Below are 21,871 nucleotides of genomic sequence, written 5' to 3'. Positions count from 1 at the left end.
TGATCAGCAGGACTGAAACCAAACCAGAAGGCAGAAGAGGGGATGAAGGGAGAATCCAGCTGCAGCTAGATGATGTGTGTAAGGTACACTTCATGTGTGATTTCCTTTTTCATTCCTTGGATTGCTTTTTATGGGAATTTTTATTAGTTGGGTCACACTACTAACCAGGTGGTAAGATGGTGAATCATTCCACAGGAGAAAAAGATTATGAGTGTTTTGGGGAGAGATGTGATTGTTGACACATTGCAAATTTCTGTTCAAAAAGAGGTGTTTGCAGTCATGACTGAAAGAGAATATTCTAGAGCAGGCAATCCCAAAGAGAGGGAACATTATTCATACAGTAACTCCATTTGCTTTCAGCAAATGCTGGAAAGAGGAAGCCTGGGAACAACTGACCTAGTATCCATTCTCTCCTTATACTTTCCAACATCCCTTGTGCCTACATGTGCCTGTGAGAGTAAATTCTGGCCCAAAAGTGTAAACAGAAGTATGTGAAACTTCTGGAATATTTTCTTAAGAGCATGTGCTACTTCAACTTTCTGTCTTTCCAGCAGGGAAAGATGTAGCCAATACAAATTTTGTTTGAGCAACCATCTCTACTATGAGGTAGATGCTACATGCTGAGGACTAAGAAACTGTCAGGAAAAAAAAGCTGGAACTCAAACAACCTTGTGATACAACCCTACCAAGCCTGCGCTCTGACCTCTAGGCTTCTTTTATCTGAGAGAGAAATAAGCCTCTATCCTCTCTAAGCTACTGTTATTTTAGCCTTTGTTTTTTTTACAACTGAGTATAAACTTAACTGTGATTAATCACATTCACTATGATTCTAAGTAGGATTAAAAGATCTTTAAATCATATTTAGAAATTTATACTATCCTCTCCAGTTCATGGTAAAACTAGGGCAAGGTTTTGGCTTAAAAAATGGTATCTATCAATCAAATGTAATTAATTGTATATGTATTGCAAAAAGTATGAAATGGAATTTTGGCCTTCAAGCAACTTTCTTTAAAGTGAAAAACAAAACATTAAAAATGTTCATACACACATATATGTCTATATGCACATATATGCATACATATGTATAAAGTATCCCATTGTGTAACAGTGTAATCCAATAGAACCATGGTGCAACAAGCAAAAGATGAGTTCAGGCAATGAAATCCTAAGTACTTAAGAGGAAACAGCTGGAAGGGACTGGGGAGTCTGGGTAGAGAACTCAGTTTTGAAGATTAGAAGGAAGGATTAGAACAGTGACAAGGCAGAGAAATGGGATACAATGAATACATTGTGAAGAGCATGAAATAACTTTAGGTTGTTATCTTAATCTGACATATATGCAGTTAAACTTCTGGTTCGAGGATCTTTGGCTAATGCTCAGTTCTTTCGGCTGGCCCTAATGAAATGCATAAGCTGCCAGGACAGACCACACAGTTCCATCGGTGGCATTTTCAGGAAGACTGTGCAATTAGTGTCTGAACTTTTTCCTATGAAGAACTTGACTGTTTACATTTCAATTGGCTGTTCTGTGGTCAGAGAGATGAGTGAATGATTGCAGTGTGGTAATCGTGTCTGGAAAGGAGAAAAGTACAACAGAGCACTTTGGTTGTTGCTGGCAGCATTGCCAGTGGAAATTGGAAAGTTAGGGCATTTGAAAAGGTGAAATGAGAGGAGCTAAGTAAGATGGAGAAATGTGACAACGAGGTTGGATAGAACCAGTGGGAAGGTCAATACTCTGAGAAGGAAAAATATGGGGTTGGAATGGGCTGCAGAAAAGGTACCAAACATGGTTCAGTTGAGGAGGAAGAAAATCAGTGAATTGAAAAGAAAAAATAAATAAAATGAAGAAATAAAACTGTCTTTACTCATAGCTGATATATTTTATGTAAGAAACCCCAAATAATCTGTAAAAACAAATCTACCTGGAACAAGTAAGGGAGTCCAGCAAGATCACAGGATACAAGGTTCATGTATAAAAGTAAATTCTTTCCTATATTCCAGCAATGAACATTTATAATTTGAAACTTAAAAAAATACCATCTATAATCACACCAGAAATTGAAATACTTAAGGCTAAGTCTAACAAAATCTATCACTGATCTGCATGTGAAAAACTACAAAACACTGATGAAAGATGTCAAAGAAGACCTAAATAAATCACACAATATTTCCTGCTCATGGATGGAAAGATTCAATTTGGGAAAGATCTTAGTTCTTCCCAACTGAACTATAGAATCAACGCAGTTCCAATTAACTTCTCAGAAATGTTTTTTTTAAATATATTTTTATTGATTTTTAGAGAGAGGAAGAAAGAGGGAGAGAGAGATGAAACATCTATGAGAGAGAAACATTGATGGGCTGCCTGCCTCCTGAACACATACACGCCCCCCCATCCCCCACCCCCAACTGGGGATTGAACCAGAAACCTAGGCATGTGCCCTGACTGGGAATCAAACCCTGACCTCCTGGTTCATGGGCCAATGCTCAACCACCAAGCCACACTGGCTGGGCTCAGAAACATTTTTAAAAGATATCAACACACTTTAAAAATTATATGGAAATGCAAAGAATTGAGACTAGACAACACAATATTATAAAGGAAGAACAAAGTTGGAGGACTCACACTATCTGATTTCTGCCTGACTATGAAACTATAGTAATCAAGACACTTAGAGATTTCTTGCTGTAACTTCATGAGATTTTTGTCTGTCAAGGGAAAGAAGTGGGTTAAGTCAAGTGTGTTGAGGTATCTGGGGTATTTGCATCCACAAACTTCTACAGATCTCAGTCTTGCCATCTTAAAATAGTTTTTCACTTATAATGCCCCACCCCCATTTTTAACATTACATATATATATATATACATATATAGATATATATTTATATATATATATATATGGCTCATTCACTTATGGAGGCAGAGAAGTCCCACAATCTGCTTTCCAATCTCTTAGAACCGAGGAAACCAATGGTGTGAGTGCAGGAGGAGACTGATGCTCCAGCTCAACCAGTTAGACACACCATCATTGGGAGGGCAATCTGCTTTTCTCAGTCTATGGAGTCAAATACTAACCTCATCCAGAAACACCCTCGCAGATACATGCAGAAAAAAATGTTTGCCCAGTTACCTGGGTACACTATGGCCCGGTCAAGTTGACATATGATGTTTTATATTATGAGATAGTGGAATCTGTCCTTTTAAAACAGGTCGTGTAAGCCCTCTATTAACTAAATTTCCTATTATAAAAGGTAAACTCTAGAATTTTAATGACTTAACACAATTACTGTCATTCATTTAAGAGTCCAGTGTGGGTGTTTCTGATCTGAAGATGGCTTTCTTCTACCTGGTGACTCAGAGACCTAGGCTCTGTTCAGTCTAATGGCTCCAGTGCCTTTTAGGGTCCCCTTGACTATTATGAAAAGGAAGAAGGAGAAAGAAAAAGACTTGGAAGTGACCCCCATTTCTTTCATTCACGTGCCCTTTGTGAGAACTAGTCATATGATCCTCCAAAAATGAAAGGAGTGTGTGAAATATGGCTTATGATCAGGCAGTGATTTTCTAGCAGTTCTCTGCACTGCGTAAGGCAAGGTGCAATTCTGGTGGAGAGTTAGCCTCCTCTGCCTTAAGGTCTGCTGAACTGCACAGACCCACTCAGTTGTGTAGAGAGAGAAGAGTCACGTCATTATAATACAGTAATCACTGAGCATAACAGTGACGACAGTTAGCCCTTTAGCTTTCTATGCCCTTTAAGATGGATTAGTAATAATTCCATCAGGAAATGTTTTTAAAAGCACTTGGGAATGCTTATATATGTAACAAAGAGCCCCTTTATGCTGTTTTTTTCTTCTTCTTAACTTTAAAAATAAACTTGCAGAATGGATATGATATAAAGTAAGACTCCATTGTGTCTGGATTTATTTATTTATTTTGTATAAATAATTTCCTTATTTTGTATCTGATATTCTTATTCTCTCTCCTCTCTCTCTCTCCCTCTCTCTCTTTTCTCCTGGCATCTCAGGTTTCAGTTATGCACATATTTTGTTTAAAAGTAGCATATGAGCATCATAAACATCAAACATTTTATTTAAATAAAAATACATGCTTTTTTCTATGTGCTTTAACATAAATACAAGTGTTTATAAGTAAGGGAGTTATTAAGAACTAGAAAGTTTATAAGTAAGGGAATTATTAAGCACAGATATCCATGTGCTATTTGTTACCAATATTGAAGTGTCCATTCTCATGGTTCTCAAACTTGAGAGTGTTTCAGAATTTCCTGGAAGGTTTGTTATAACACATATTGCTGGATCCCACCCCTCAGTGTTTCCAGTTCAATAGGTCTGGTGTGGGGCCCAGGAATTTGTATCTCTAGTAAGTTCCCAGGTGATGTTGACACTATTAGTCCAGGTTCCATACTTTGAAGACCACTAATCATTCTATCAGACTATACCAAAAGAGAGAAATGGAAAGGTATTAAATCTAGGCAATTTCTTGAAGATTACCTTTGTACTAAAAAAAAAAAAAAAATAATGCCGAAAGACATACAGTGCTTAAGACTCAGGTTAATTTAATTCCATAATCATAAGCAGAATAACACCACTTTTGGTACATGGAGTCTTCTGTACTTAATTTTGACTGACCCACATAGAGCAAATGTGATTCATCTGACTTAAAATTGAAAACCCAAATAACCTAGGTTGGGAAACACAATAGGTTTTTGTGGTGGGGCCTAAAGGAGGGCAAATGGGTTATTCATGTTATAGCACAGATTAGGGAATAAGTTGCTCAGACATGAAGAAAAACAAGGAGGAAATCACAAAAACTTTATGGAAAATCAAGGTAGAATATTTCCACTAAACACAAGTCCAGGCCTGAACTATATAGATTTTAAAAATTTTGTCCAGGGTATTTAGTTTCTTAATACTACGGGGTAAGTAATTCTGAGGAAGATTTTTTTTTAGAGTTTACTTTCATCTAAGCAAGAAGAAATATATTGTGCAATAATGAAAATATGATCTGTCCTCTGGGTGTTCAATGCCTATGTTAAAAGGATTCATGAGTTATTTACTTAGGAAAATTAGATACCCAGGGATAGTGACCCTGGTCAAAATTTAGACTTCATAAAAGATTATGAAATTCAGTTGTTCTTGACTCTAGAGAATAAAGCAATTAATCAAAACATGGAAAAAGTTACAGTGGGTCCATTTTTGAAAAGTATGGATCCTTCCTGGAATCGTATAGGACTCACTTTGAAAGGTGGAACAATGACAATGAAAGAAAAATACCACATGATCTCACTCATTTATGGAAAATAAAGAACATTATAACCTGATTAATAAGAAGATAAATACAGAGGCAGTAAAGCACTGAACAGACTGTCAAATACAGCGGGAAGGCTGGGGAGTGTTGGGGAGGGAGGGAAATAGATCAACCAAAAAACTTGTATGCATGCATATAAGTACACCAATGGACACAAGACATGGCAGGGGAGGGGTGGTGGGATGAGGGCATGCGACAGGGGTTAGGGGAGGCTGGGGGAAGGTCAATGGGGAAAAAAAGGATATATATGTACTAATATATGTAACATTTTAAACAATAAAAAATAAAATTAAATTTAAAAAAAAGAAAGGTGAACAATGATATTGATAAAAAATGTGATTCTGGAGAGCAGATTCCAAGAAGGTGGTGGATTAAGTGGAAGCTACACTATCATTCTCCCAGGATTAAGCTGGAATTACTACTAATACCTAGAAAAATCATCTTGAAAAACCAATTGAAGACTAGCTGCTGAGAATTCTTATAACCAAGGACATGAAGTGGAGACCGCATAGAGACTAGTAGGAAGTGCAGAGGCATAAGAGGGCTGGCCGGGTTCCCACAGGCAGCAGTTTAAGTTCAGGAGGGATATATCTCGGCTGCTGGGGGATTCCTGGGATCTAAACCCAAAGCCTGGGTCTCCAGTCCAGAACTGAGAAAGGTGCCCACATAACATAAGGCTGTGAAAGGCTGCGGGTTTTGTGTGCACCTGGGAGAGATGGCTGAAAATGTTGGTACCCTCTTATAGGGCCAACACACAAAATTTCATGTGCAGCTACTCACATTGGGCTATGGCCGAGGGAAGGCAGAGTGGACTGGAGCTGTGTGAGGAGAATTAGGATTTGGTGTCTCTGGGGATAGAGTTTGGAGGGAAGCCACCTGGATTCCTGTGTTGAGTCATTCCCTCTTACTGTAGAGGACATCTTTCTCAGGCAGACCTTTACCATCCAACTTACACCATACACAAGAATAAACTAAAAATGGATAGAAGACTTAAATGTAAGTCCTGAAACATTCAAATCTTAGAGGAAAACATAAGCAGCAAAATATTAGACATCTCACAAAGCAGAATTTTCATAGATACATCGCCGAGGGCAAGATAAACAAAGGAAATATAAACAAGTGGGATTACATCAAACTAAAAAGCTTCTGAACAGCAAGAGAAACCAGTATCAAAATGAAAAGAGAACCCACTGTATGGGAGAACATATTTGCCAATGATACATCTGATAAGGGGTTAATTTCCAAAAGCTATAAAGTACTCATACAACTGAACAAAGGAAGACAAACAATCCAATTTAAAAATGGGCAAAGGACCTAAATAGACACTTGTCCAAAGTGGATATGCAGATGGCCAAGAGACATGAAAAAATGCTCAAAGTCACGGATCATCAGAGAGATGCAAATTAAAATGACAATGAGGTGTACCACCTTACACCTGCCAGAATGGCTACCATCAATAAATCAATGAACAACAAGTGCTGGCAAGAATGTGGAGGAAAAGGGACCTAGTAGACTGTTGGTGGGAATGCAGACTGGTGCAGCCACCTTGAAAAACAATGTGGAGTTTCCTCAAAAAATTAAAAATGGAACTGCCATTTGACCCAGTGATCCCACTTTGAGGAATATATTCTACAAATACGAAACATCAATCAGAAACAGATATATACTTATGTTCATAGCAGCATTATTTACAATGGCTAAGATCTGGAAACAGTTCAAGTTCCCGTCAGTAGATGAATGGATTAAAAAAAGCACTCCTGTGGTACAATGGAATACTATGTAGCTGTTAAAAGAAGGATCTCTTACCCCTTGAGATAGCATGGATATATCTGAAGGGTATTATGCTTAAGTGAAATAAGCCAGTCAGAGAAAGACAGGTATCACATGATCTCACTCATATGTGGAATCTAATAAACAAAGTAAAAGGATCATCAAAATCTATTCAGAGACATGTAAGCATGGAACAGACTGATGAATCTCAGAGGCAATAGAGAAGGGGAGACAGACAGGAAGAGATTAACCAAAGAACTTATATGCATAAACCCTGGACACAGATAGTAGTGGGAGGGAGGGTGTAGGTGCAGGGTATAGGGGTTCATACTGGAAAAAGGAGGGACATATGTAATACTTTAAACAATAAAGATATTTTTTTTTTTTAAAATGTGATTCTCTGAGAACATGATCTGGAACAAGCTGTTATCTCACACAGCAGACGGTAATATTTAAGTGGCCATGGAAGTTAATGACTATTTCTTATGACTCTTTTGTCCTTAATGAAAATTTCTAATACAATTATATTTTTCCTTAACTATATTTACAAAGGACACATTAAAATGTAGAATGTTCTGATTAGAAGGAAGGAGAGCATGCAAAGAAATTGTTTCCTGCATTCTACCAATGACAATTTTATCTAGGAGTAATTAAAAAAAATTTTTTTAAAGAAGGGAAGCTGGATTAGGTGTTTGAAAATGAAATAAATCTTCACCAAAAAGAAAGTGACCTAAATATAGTGGATATGAACATATCTCTTTTTTGGCTCTAAATATGACAAAAATGAACTCTGGGAAATTAGGTAAGCTAATTTCCCTTTTGATTTCTTCTTTGACTCATTGGTCATTCAAAAGTGTGTTGTTTCATTTCCATAAATCACAGGTTTTAAAAGAAAAAAGCCTTAGAATGTCCTTGAGGCATTAATATATTTTTTTAATCCTGTGTTTGCTAGAACACAGGCAGTGCCATGGCAGACCAAAATTCAAACGTTTGGTTAGAAAAATTTGTGATACATGTTGGAGTAGATAGGAGAAGGAGAAACATGAGACTATCTGAATGGCTATTACAAAGTGACTATTAGGGAAGGAACGGATCAGTGCCTTTTTTGTATACCTCAGAAAATCTTGAAGTCACCAGACACGTCATGATTGTGTGGTTAAAGAGAAAAGGAAACACATCAGTTGCCAGCCCAGGTGTCTCATCCACAGGGGTTGAATCAGGACATTTGGAATTAGGCCAAAGAATCTTTAGAATCTCTCCTTGACTTTGTCTATCCTCCTGGGCCCCATGTGAAATAGCTGCTTCAGTTTACAGTGATATTGATGCTATTGACAAAGACAGTAGTCTGAAGAAGACTTTTCACCAACTGTCTTACTATCAGTTCTCTAATTGCTTTCAGGGCTCAGATTTAGTTATTTCTTGAATGGATCTAGGCAGCTTATCCGATGTCCTACAACAAATTCTAGCCCTGGTGAATTAGCCTTCTTTAAGGGCAGCTGTTGTCTCCAGTTAATATCTAGGACACAGGTTCTCAAATTTAAGATTACATGTGAATCACTTCAAGTCTTAATTGAAATAGATTTCTGGGTGCTACCAGAGATTCTGATTTAGTAGGTCTAGGGTAGGACCTGAGAATTTACATTTTTCACGTGTTCCTATGTAATGTTGATGCTGATGCTTTTGGTTCAGGGACCACGATTTGAGAACCACTGGTCTTCAGAAATTAAAGAATTTAAGTCATGTAGGCAGATAAATGGTATGCTCAAATATTGCATTAAGGTTAAGATTAAGGAGTTAGAAGCAGCTTGTGCTATCAGGTATAAAAGCTTGGCTGGCTATTCAGCCATAGTAAAGTCGGTATAGTCCAGAGATAATATTTTCGATGACTTAAAGGGAAAAACTTGCTAAGTTTAAATCATCTAGTCTTTTCAAGTGGAAATAGCTTATTTGCCTGATTAATTGATATAATTTCCATGTTTCTTTTCAAGAGACCTTTTATGGAAATCGAATTCTGTGCTCATCCAGTTTTCAGCATTTATGAAACTATTTGTCAAATGATGGATGCTGTTTCTAGATAATCTGATTAGCCTGAAATGAGGACTTTTGCTGAGTACAGTCTTATAGAAAACTGTGGCAATGCATTCTTTATCATTATAGTTACAATAAAAACACACACCTCTGAAACCTTAACAAATACAATGTCATTATTTATTCATAAAAATGCAGTGAATCCCTCCATAAGATGCCTGTTAATAAATAACAACTAAAAACTAGGAAAATAAAGCATATTGGTTATAATATCCAGTATATTCCTGATATCTGTCCTCTTTATATATATTTTCCATGGTGATTATGAAGCCTTTTTTTCTGTTTTTATGTCAACCAAATAAGGTTAAAGTACAGCCAATTACTATCATTTTAAATTTCACATGCTTTTCATTCATCATTTTTTAAAAATTGCAAGAAGCTATTTTCAGATATAATATACTCCAGGACTTTGGAAATTGTGTGGTGTGTTCTTCCCACAGTCATAGATGCATCAGGTTATAAACATAAATGCTATTTACAATTGTTTTATTAATTCTATATCTTAATAAAGCTTTGTTGCTATGGGTATAATTTTATGCTTAGCTGCATTAACTTTCAACTTAAGCAACTTTCATTCTTAGATGAATATATAAAAGTTTCTCAGGGAGCTAGAGAAGAAGGTTAAGAAGGAGGAAATTTGGCTATTGCATAACCAGAGGTTGAACTATCTTTCTGATTATCTACAAAGAAAAAAATTAACTAGAAATTTGCCAATACAATTTACATTGCCTTTTGGAGACACAGCCATTGGAAGCTAGCATTGCATTCTTTTTTTTTTTTTAAAAAATACATTTTTTATTAAATTTTTACAGAGAGGAAGGGAGAGGGATAAAGAGTTAGAAACATTGATGAGAGAGAAACATCGATCAGCTGCCTCCTGCACACCTCCTACTGGGGATGTGCCCACAACCAAGGTACATGCCCTTGACCAGAATCGAACCTGGGACCTTTCAGTCCATAGGCCGATGCTCTATCCACTGAGCCAAACCAGTTAGGGCACTAGCATTGCATTCTATTTATCTGGATGGCTTTTCTTATACATGAACAAAGACATGTGCTCCTTCTTCCATTTGTATCACTCAGTTAATACTCCTGCTATTTTATCAATACTAAAAAATAATCTTTTAGGGCAAAAATTACATCTGGGAGTAAATGGATTCTTTTTCTATCCTGTACCCAGTTTCAGTGATTTGGGGCAATTGATATATTTTCTCTGGCACTCAATTTCCTCATCTGAAATATTTTCCAGTTCCAAAATTCTATGATTCAGTTATAATAATTGTTTCATGATGGATATGTTTAAGAAAGATAGCAGCATTGTAGTCATTTTTATGCTGGGTTAGAGTGCCAAGATATATAAATTCATCCCCATGCCCTTCTAATTAAATACGTTAGCACTTGGAAACAATTGGGGCCCTGTATAAGTTATCTATTGCTGCAGAACAAGGTACCGCAAAAACAACACACATTTATTATCTTACAGTTTGAATGGGGCAGGGTTTCACCTGCTTAGGGTCCCCCAAGGCTGCATTAAAGGTGTCTGCTGCAAGGCTGCTTTTCATCTGCAGTTGGAGTTCTTCCAACCTCATTCAGGTTGTTGCCACAATCCAGTGCTTTGTCATTGTAAGACTGAGGCCCTTAGCTCATAGAGGCCTTCCCTTTTCATAGGCAATAAACAACATAGTCATCAGGCTAGCATCTCCACTGCTTCAAATCTCTCACTGCTAGATCCTCTCTTGAAAGTCTCATCTCTCTTGAGGTTAAATTTAAGTCATCTGATTGGACCCTTTAATTACACCTGCAACATCCCTTCACATTTGCCATAAAGGGTAACATACTGGTGGGAGTGAGAGCCCATCGTCTCTGCCATATTCAATTGGTTAGATTCTTTACCTACCTGTTTTTGGCTTTTCTACTAGGATCTTTTCTCTCTCACTTGGAATTGGAAATATCATAAGCCTCACAATGTATCTGTCTGCAGTTCTCCCTGCTCGCTAAGTGGAGACGTTAGTTTAATATCTCAGTTGATTTAACAGCAGCCCAATGAGGAAGGTGTTGCTGGCATCTGCATCTCTCTTTGACAAACAAGCATATAAGGCACAGACATCTGTGGTAACTTGCTTAATAATGCGTAGATTCCAAATGACAATTCCAAGTTAAGTTTTCTGCCTCCTTGTTCGATGAAATTTGCACTACACTTACGCTAGGTTTGTTTAAAGAAATTCAGATGTGTCGCTGTTCTCTTTTCTCTGCTGTGGTTGTTATTGATGATCTGTGCATCTCATTTCCATTGGTGTTTCGTACACCGAGACTCCAGTGCAGATTGTGGAGGAGAAGACAGAAATCAAGGCGAGGGAACAAAGGAAACCAGACCAAGAGAAGCAGAGCACAGAGATTTTTTATTTGGAAAAGTACCTACACATATTTTTCACTCCCTCAGAGGTGGGCTAAAGCGAAGAACAATGAATTGTCTATGCCATCTGCTTCTCTTTAAATTAAATCCCTCCATTGTAAGGACTATAAGATAGTGTTTTTCAATATTGAGCATTTTAGGGAGGTTTAACTGTCAGTGAAACATATTAATGTCATCTGCTTTTGGTAAATGGAGATTGAACAACTTACTGAGTATACCCCATGTGGAGGTACACATAATCACCCCTCCCCCCCACACACCCAGCCATTAATATCTTTCTTGTGAAATGTTTATGACTGTAATTGCTGTTCTGATTATATATTGTGTGAACTTGAAGCACGTTATTATACTGGGCAGCTAATGGAATTTAGCACAGAAATAGGTATTCTGGAAAAGACTTGAGTTTTGAATTGTATTCTTCCCCGAGTTTGCAGTGCATTTCATGGCTCATCTACCTCACAGTGTGCTTGTAGCTTATGGATTAAAATCTTTCTGCTGAATAGTAAACAGCAGAGTCAATTTAGTCATTCCTTAGCTTGCTTATCTCAGTTCTCTCATCACTCATTCAAAATGTCAAAAATAAACTCTTGATTACTGTTGATTCACCTTTATGAGTACTGAGAAAGGGGGAAGTTTGTCATCCGTCAACACTTCAATTGGATGTATGGGGTGGGGGGTAGGAGTGTGATCTCCTAAGGATGGGCATTGTGTACCTTGAAAATAAAGGGGGTCTGTTAGTTCATTGTTCTTTTATTAGTCCAGGAGGCCCACAGGCCTTTGTGGACCCCAATACCCTTTCCATTGTGGGATGAGCTTTGAAGTGAGAGAACCAAAATTTTCCTTCTTTTGCTTTTCTAAAGATGTTATAAAGTAGAATGTAAAGGTTATATAGTATAGCATTTGCAGCAAACAAAACTATTTCAGTGGTTGCTTACATTTCTGAATAACTAGAAACCTTTTACTTGTATAGGGTAAAATTTGATGCTAAGGACACTTATTAGGAGTTGGTGGCTCTTGTCATTCTATAGTTTTTCTTCAATTAAATCAAATTAAACTGAAATTGGGCATGCTTTTATATTCAGTAGGTATAATATTTTTATTTGACATTCTATTATACACAAATAAATGACAGTTATAGGTTCTTCATTCAACATACTATAACATACAAGTAGCATCAGCATCACCTGAGAGCTTATTAGAGATGCAGGTTCTCAGGCTGCCAAGTCCTGTTGAACCAGAAACTGGTGGATGGCGCCAGCCAATGTGTATTTTAAGTCTCCCAGGTGACTGTAACGCAAGCTAAGGTTTGAGAAGTATGATCAAACTCATTTTATAGATGATAAAACTGATGCTGGGCATGGTATGATGACTGGCTGAATCATTAACTAGGTAATTTTAGGGCCCTTATTCAGACCCCTATTTTTCCTTAAAATCACATGACCTCTGTTTCTTAAACTGGAAAACAGTAATTCATAAATGAATTGAAAAAGGGACCATTTCCCTGCTTTCTAATAGCGAGAGTGGTTTGTTTAAACTGTTAGCACAAGAAAATTAACCTAGAAAAAGTTTTAATGACACAAGTAACGGTTTTGTGGTCCTGTGCATTGGGCTTCTCATTTTCTTTTTAGTGGAGGAGAGAATAGGATGCAGTTAAACCCCAGAGAGGTGGCTGCTGCATGTTAATAGAAGTGGGAGACACTATTTTAATCATCACTTTCTAGCCCAACGAGTCCACGGGCAGATTTTCCACCCGGGTCTTTCCCATGCTACATTACCCACATTGATAGTGCCCCGTGGAGGTTTTCCTGCACACACAGTGTTATACGCTGGCGAGAGTTTCTCAGTCTTTGTGATATTGAAATGAATCCCTCGGGCAGCTGGCATTAACTACCCCTCTGTGACTTGGGGAATGAGCATTTCCTCTTGAGCAGAAAGTAGAAAACAGCGTTCATTATGTGTAGTATAAAAGACTGTATAATGATGCCTGCTAAGATCTAGTGCCATGTGAACTCAATTTGGGCTTTGTGTGTATAAACAAACAAGTAAAATTTACGTCTATTGTTTGCTCAACTGGGAAGCATTTTCTTGAATAGAAAATGTTGCTATAAAATTAGAAAAATGCATTGTGTATGTGTGTGTGTGTGTGTTTTTGCCTATATGTAAAACATCATGCAACATATATGAAAAGTGCATTAAACATAAACGTCAGCGTTTTATGAATAATTATAAAGAGAACACACAGTTAACAACCACTGAGTCTAGGAGTGATTGTGCCAACTCTCCAGGCACCTAGACTGTGTATCCTGAATGACTTGTAACCTCCCTGTATTTGTACCTGCTCTTTCCTCTCCTTGGACATCTCCACCCCCAAACACACAGAATTGTAAGGCTGCAAAATTTCTAATTCTTACAGATTGGCTGAAAAGATGCCATAGCCCTTCATGTCCCATGTCTGCAGGACACTTTGAGATGTCTCCTTTAGAGTATAAGAATTGGTTTTTTGCATGGGTATCTCAACACAGGTATCAGTTCTTTGTGTGTGTGTGTGTGTGTGTGTGTGTGTGTGTGTGTGTGTGTGTGTGAGAGAGAGAGAGAGAGAGAGAGAGAGAGAGGGAGGGAGAGAGAGAGAGAGAGAGAGAGAGAGAGAGAGAGAGAGAGAGAGAGATTTCTCAGTATCTAGCCTGCACCTGACATACTGCAGCATTCAGTTGGTTTGAGGGACCAGTCCCTCAAACCCACATCTCCTTAATGCACTATCATCTTGCCCAAAGTTTTGAGTCCTGGTGAGGAAGATGGAAATCCCAGAGTTGTTTATAACTCCTCTATTTCCTTCTGTTAGTGCTGCCTCCATACTATCACTCTCATCTTTCTTCCAACTACCCCTGCCTTTGTGCTCTCTCTTTTCTCAAATTGCCACTCAGCGTGGTCTTCAAGCTTAGTTCTTATTTCTCCTCTTCCACCTAATGTTTTGGTTGATGTCGCTGTGGAGGTAAAGAACCTGGGCCAGAAGCACCACTTCCTCATGTCTGAGGACTTTATTATACATTTGCTTAAGTGAAGCCTTGAGTCCGGTGGTTGATACTCTTGTTTTCTAACATTTATAAGGTGATCTTTAATATTGTGGATGGTGTGGCCTTAGGGGAACCATGGCACTGGTTACTTTATCCTGCAAATTCCTTGCTGGCTTGTTGCCTGTCACACCTCAGGGTTTGGGAGGATTCCCACAGAATCACACACAATGGGGAATGGGTTAAAGAATAAAAAAAAATGGGGAAAAGCAGACTAGATCAGGATGAGCAAAAGAAGAGAGGGCACTGGTTCTTGTCCTCCCTTCAGCCCACTGTCATCTCCTATGACTTCTCTCCACATGTTCAGGGCCCCAGCAATGGAATACTGAATGTTGCCCAGGCCAGTCCCCTTTTGTGCTGCCATTATGCCTTTCCTCTTACTGTTTCTTACTCCTGGATGTCTTTCTGTTTTTCTCCTCCTCCCTACCCCTTTGGCCTGAAGTGTTTTCCTTCTCTAAGTGTTTATAAAGGTCATGGATACCTCAAGGTTCCACTCAGACTTCTGGTGCTTTCTTTTCTGGATCTTTGCTGATGTTGTACCCTCCAACTGAAATAAGACCCCTCTCTCCCCACCTCCCTTCTCCATGCTCAGTCACTCCTCCAGGGACTTTTCTCTGAGCTAATAGGGGAAAACTCTTTGCTCTGCTGACCCTCCATAGCAGTTAACTTTAAATTTGACATTGACACTTTCTCCTTGGTCTTCAGCAAATGCATTTCTTAGTCTTCTCTTTGATGGCAAGTCCATCCAGAGAAGCAACCATCTATTATGTCTTGTACTTTAGAGTAACTTGCACATTATAGGTCTTCAAAAATGTATAATAAATAAAGGAAAAGATCAAGGTATAAGGTATGTGTGCAAAAGGCTTGAGTAGGGGTGGCTCGGGGAGGCGGATTCATCTCGTTTACCTTGGCCAAGTGAGCTGGGTATTCTGTGAGCTGTTGGGAGGAGCATCATCTTCTACCCTTTCCCCCTCATCCCTCACCCCACTCACATGGCCTCACTTACACCCAGAGTGACTCTTAGGATTATTTTTCAACAGGAAAACAGGAAGGCCGGATTCATCAGGATTTAGGAATGCCTTGTACAATAGAGTAGGGGCCCACACCACACATCATTATACCCACAAAATGTATGAGAATATAGTATATTAACCTGAGTAGTTCGAAGTTTGCTATTTTTTTGGTTTCCATTACAATTCAATAAATTACTAGTATAAGAGAAAAAATATCCCAACTGCTGAGAAATCTTCAGGCAGGTCTCACGATATTATTTTTTTTAAAGTGATGTAAATGAAAAGAGATCAAACAAAGAAAAGAAAACAAAGAGATCTATGTGGATGCTTAACAGTTTCACATTTTTGCCTTCCAGGAGACGGAGCTGTTAGATCTCAGCCTTGTCAAGGATGCCAGATGTGGGAAGCACGCCAAAGCTCCCAAGGTAGGAAGCGGAGCGCTGTGCCCGCACCAGATGCCGCCGTGATTATTTAGCTGTGTCATAGTGTCAATTAATTGCCCCAATTAAAAGTTTCTCTGTTGTCGATGTTGTAAAACACAATAAAGCAGCTGATCGTTCCAGAAGCCATGCCCTCCACACTTCCACTTTTCTTAAAAGACAGAAACATTGAGCAAATATATAGGCGGTTGGATATAGGGGCTTTTCTTTATTTTTGTTTGAATAAAATAACAATGCTAAAGTTACTGAGCAATTCTAAATAGCTAAAATGTGTTTGAAATTACCTGCAAAATTTCTTGTACCTCGTAAGCATAAGTAATAGTATCTTTGACACAGGATAAACAAGACCTGGTACCTCAAATGCTTTGCAATTGAAATCATTTCATCGGTTGAGCCCAAAGGGTGTACGAGTTCTTTCTGCACAGTTGCTAGTGAAGACAGACAGACTTGGGAGCAGTGGTGTGGAATGTCTGTTTGGTGTGAAAAACTTACTGGAGGAATATTCAATGCAGTGTTTGCACTTTATTTTTTTGAAGATTGTTTAAACATGCTGAATAAGGGACGTAACATTTTTTAACATAGATTATCTAGTAGGATATAGTATGATATGTTGAGTTGCTATTGAATTGGGGTATCACTGGTTAACAAAATTATACAGGTTTTGGGTGCACAGTACTACAACACATCATCTTTACACTGTATTGTGTGTTCACCACCCCAAGTAAAGCTTCCAACCATCACCATTCATCCCCCCTAAAGGCAATTTTAGTTCTTTAAATACTTCTTTTCTAGCACAGAGAGTATTGGCAAATAGGGAAGTACAGGTGCCATTCAGTAGCTTTTGCCTCTTTCATGGAAATTGACATAAAACTAGCAATTTTCCAATTGAGTATCTGCCTGCAACTTTTGTTTTATTCTTTAAAAGTCAAAATAGTTTCTTTGAAATCAAAGAGTATCGTTATTTTATCTCTGGCGATGCAGGAAGACAAAAAAAGTCACCTGTAATTATTATTCTTCAGATACATAGCAGTGCAGCCTTTACTTGCAAATTTTGCCATAGGGTAAGAACCCAAATACTGCTTTCATTTCTGAAAGGGGTTAACAATTATCTACAGGAAAATGTGAGAAAGAAAAAGAAGGAAAAATCAAAGTTATTTTCAAGAAAGTTACTATTGGTGTTTCATGTGAAAGCAGTATATTACTTACATTCATCTCAGTAATATCATGGAATTTCAGTAGTTTAGTTTTTAAATTTTGCAACATTAATGGTTTGTTGATGATTCAAAATTGTTCACAGTTTGTAGTGCAGGAAAGATTATTTTTTTCTTCTTCTCCCAACAATATTTCAGCCAAGTTTCTTGTAAGCCTGTTAGAGCTATATTGGTAACATTGTAATAAAGTTTGCCTTTTAATTCAAGTTTATTGGCCTGACTTGAAATTTCATTCTCAATATTTGTTAAAGACGGTTGCCTACACTTTATTCCCCTCCTCATAGCCCCAGGCATCATGAGTCCAAGTCAGTTCCTCAGCCACAGGAGAGTTTCTCAGGCTTGAGTCTTTTTAATTGCAGCCCCCAGCCTGCCTACCGGTTGTGCTTCATGTATGGATGCAGTTTGATAAATGGCTATGGAATGATGACAAATGAGCAGAGCTGTGCTCAGCTGATAAACTGCTATTAGATCCTAAAATACGTCTCTTGAGGACAGTCTTAGACACTCGGAATACTCTGGCTTTTGCTGCTTTTCCACCAAAGATTGCTTTCTCTGTGGATTTTCCATGTTCTTGGCTCTTCCCCCTTTCGATTTCTTGCTGGTTTTCAAGAACCTCAATCGACTGTCATATTTTCCAAGCTGGGTTCTGTGGCATATTATGTGTGACCTTCCTGAATCTCAGATTTCTTCCTCATTGGTTAAGTCATGATACTATTACTACTACTACTGATGATGATGATAGATGAGTATTTTATATCATTGCTATAAGAATTAAATGAAATAATTCACTTGCAAACTTTTAGCAGAGGAGTTCTTAAATTTATCTGCTCCTGGAATGATCTGGAAAACTTTGAAAAAATGTTGATGCCTGTTCTCCACCCCAAGACATTCTGGTGGTAGAAGAATTTAATTGATATGTGTGGCACACACATCAGTTTTGAAAAGTAAATTTGCAGCAACATTTGAGCACCACTGCCTTAACTTATTGCTACTATATAATAAATCCTCACTAAATATTAACCACTCTTGTTGGTATTATTGTCATTATTTTTGTATATATTATTATTAAAAGCTTCATGTTGGATTTGCATTTGGTTTTCATTTTGCTCACTTCACTTGGAAAAGTTTGTTATAAAGAGAAATTGGATCAGGGGCTTGGCTGAAAGGGGTTTTGTGGATTGACGGGGAAGAAATAAGCTGCTAATCATATCAGTTTAAAAAATCTTTAAGTTGTAAAAGAAAACCCCAGCTCAACTGGATAAATAAAAACAGAATTTATTAAAAATGATTGGAATGTATTGAAAATTTCAGTGGGAGTGCTGGGTTTAGGTGAAGTCTCATTTAGCTGCTCAAAACATGTCATGAAGGTAGACATGACTAATGTGGAATCCAACGTGCTGAAAAGGATGCCTTCTGGCCTGGGGATCCTGGTAGGGGCGGGGGTGGGGGGATGGGGGGGCATCTTCTGCAGGCCACTCTGGCAGATCCTGGCTTCCCCAGCAGCATTTCTATAAGGCAGGGACCAAAGAGAGAGGAGCTCCCTCTGGAGTATTCCAGAATGATTGCAGTATAACCAACTCACAGAAGGAGGTGCAAGGCCCAGAGGAGGAAAACTAAATAAGAGACCATGGAGTTGACTAGAAAGAAAGCAGCGGGACTGGCAGCGGAGAATTAGAAAGCATAAAGGCATCAGTATGGAGTGAGAAAAGCTTAGAAACTTAGGGCGGAAAGGCAATGCAAAGGAAGACAGATTGCCTAGAAGACTTTGTGTGGGGGCTCAGAGACTATAAAAGAAGACCATTTGTGGAGCAGAAATTATTTATCAAAAGACCCAGGCACCTCGCAAATATTTATCTACGCATTTGTATTATTTTTTGTTTTTCACAGCTTCTTCTTATATAAAAATTCATCATCTAGTTGAGATGAACTGTTTTCTATGCCTGCTGTGATTTGAAGTAACATTTGTTAAGAAATGGAAAAGCTTTCTATGCGTTACTCAGTTAATGGGTTTTAAATGTCAACTCCCAACACAGTACATACAACTCCAGATAGGATTTTCTCTATACAGCCTTTGTTCACGTTACCAATTTTGAAATTTCTCAAATTAAAAAAAAAGATCGGTTGGGAGATTTTTATCCAAATGTAAAAGCTAAATGTTAAAGACATCTAACTTGTCTTTTGAAATCTAACATGTATTTTTTATGTTTCCTTTCATGCTCTCACTCTTTCTGCCTCCCTCTCAGGCTGATGAGGGACAGGTAGAGGTCAAGGTGCTATTGTAATACATCTTGTCTATGCTATAGATCAGCGATTTTCAACCTTTTTCATCTCATGGCACACACAAACTAATTACCAAAATTCTGCAGCACACCCAAAGATACATTATGTGTTTTTTTTACCAATCTGAAAAAAAATGTAGAATTTTGATTCATTCACATCACACGGCTATTGCTACATTGGCTGTTGTCATGTTTTTTATTTGACAATCTAAGGGAAAAGAGCTCAGTGACCCTGACTAAATAGTCAGGTATTGCATGCTTTAAAAATTCATGTGGCACACCGGTTAAGAATCAGTGGTGTAAACACATGCTCTCTAGACCTTCATTTCAAAAGGATCTTTGCTGTTTAAAAAGAGAGTCTATCACTATGGTTTCTGATCTACTAATGGTTCCTGACCCTGCAGATCAATTTAGTGGCTCATGTGCAGAACTAATCAAATGGAATATGCCTGACTAGAATGAAAAATATCAGTGTCTTATGCAGAGCAAGGTGTTTTGTGAAACTTTTTTTTCATGTGTGTGTTCTGGGTCACAGCACAAAGTGTATTGTTTTGCTATCGCCCATGTCAGAAAGGTTTCAGAAACTCTGCTGGCAAAGGTAGTTCCTTTATCCTCAGGATTCTTAGGAAGTATTTCAACCCAAGATGTATTGAAAAGTAAATGGGAATGGAAAAGGCTAGATATGGGCTCAGTGTCAGCTCTGCCATGAAGGAGCTAAAGAAACTTGTTCTTTCATTTTGTGCCTCTACTTTCTCATCTATGAAATTGGGGATGGGGGGGTACATGATGGTAGGTATATGCGTTCTGTTGACGCATGGTTCCAACTAAAATGAGAAGTTAATCAAGTCAAGGCACTCCATCTTACAGATTATACAATTCATGTCCAACAGGTTTACCTTAGTCTTAGCAAAGCAGGTGAACTTAAAAAATCGGGTCACATTCTAAGCTAGGTAAGGAGCTATGCAAACAAAAAGAAAAGAAAGGACAAAAGGCTCCTTGAAAGCAATTCTAGGGTGGCTTAGAGGCTCTTCCAGTTTTTAGTACATGAAACTAACTGCTGCTGACATTCAGCTCTCAATGCACGCAGCAATATCATTGAAGGATAGTTCTGTAGTTTTACTTTCAAACTGTGTTTGGACAAAGAAAACTGCTCCATATGCTTAGCTGACAATTAACCAGTGCATCCTTATTGGTAAAGGACAGCTTCTTTCAGATGTGTGATGTTCCTTTGAATACAGGTTCCTTGTAAATATCCAGGTCACAGTTAAATTCGAGGTGGCATATAGTGTCACCAGAATCACATAAGATAGGTTAGAGTAAAATGAAATCTTAAAAAATGATCAGGTTCTGTTTTCCTAAGTCCTATACGGAAATGATGGCTGTTCATTCTTTATTGATCTGACAAAGGGCCAGGCACTGTTCTGGGCACAGGGAAAATACCAATGAACAAAAAAGACACACAACTCTGCTCTCATATAACATTCTATTTTGGATTGGGGGTGAGCTGGTAAACTGGCTTTCAAAAAAAAAAACACACACAAAAACGAAAGAAAAGAAATAAATCACTGATTTGTTGTGTTTCCTAATTTCCTTTGGGTAAATACTCTTAACCTATAGGATTGAACCACACTGAACACAGAGTTGGAAAGCAGTGTATACCACAGTGTCTACCCTGTGAACAGGCTCTGGCACCCGTCTGGGTGGGGGAAACAGATAACAGATAGTTCCCACTGAGAGGAATAAAGCAGGACAGACACACACGATTGACCATGAGTTGTGAAGAGGCTTGCTGTTTTGTAGAGCCATATGGAGTAAGTTCTCTTGGCGAGGTGAGGTCATGTAAGTAGAAATACGAATTAAGGGAAGGAGGGGCATTCCAGGCAGAAGGCGTTATAAGAGCAAAGGCTCTGAGGTAGGAACATGCCTGGCATATTTGAGGAATAGCAAGGAGGCCAGTGTGCTACAGTGGAGTTCAAGACAGAAAGAATGATGAATTCAGAGAGGGGGCCAGTGGCCGCATTATTTTGTGCTTCATAAGCCATGCTAATGATTTGGGCTTTTCTCTAGGGAAATGGGAAGGAAATTGAAGTTTCTGAGCAGAGGAGAAACAAGATCTGACTTTAGCTTTTAAAAGCATCACTGGCCAGTGTTGAGGGTAGACCACAGAGGACAAAGGAAGCATCAGAGAGACCAACTAAATGGCTTTTACAAATATCCTGGGCAGTATTGATGATGACCAAGAGGTGTAGAGACACATGTGAGAATCTGAA

At 38.3% G+C, this 21,871-nt stretch overlaps 1 protein-coding gene across 1 annotated transcript in view; it reads left to right on the top strand.

Annotated features, from left to right (window-relative positions):
* PLCB1 (phospholipase C beta 1) overlaps positions 1-21,871 on the top strand; it is a 616,845-nt gene that overhangs the window by 192,480 nt on the left and 402,494 nt on the right. Inside the window, exon 3 of the mRNA XM_054723939.1 lies at positions 16,028-16,096. Coding sequence (XP_054579914.1) covers positions 16,028-16,096 — 69 coding nt within the window. The remainder of the gene's footprint in view (positions 1-16,027; positions 16,097-21,871) is intronic.

This window comes from Eptesicus fuscus, chromosome 12, assembly GCF_027574615.1.
Source record: "Eptesicus fuscus isolate TK198812 chromosome 12, DD_ASM_mEF_20220401, whole genome shotgun sequence".
In the NCBI taxonomy this organism is placed as follows: domain Eukaryota; kingdom Metazoa; phylum Chordata; class Mammalia; order Chiroptera; family Vespertilionidae; genus Eptesicus; species Eptesicus fuscus.
Note: the sequence above shows the minus strand (reverse complement) of the source record. Positions and strands in the feature narration are given on the sequence as shown.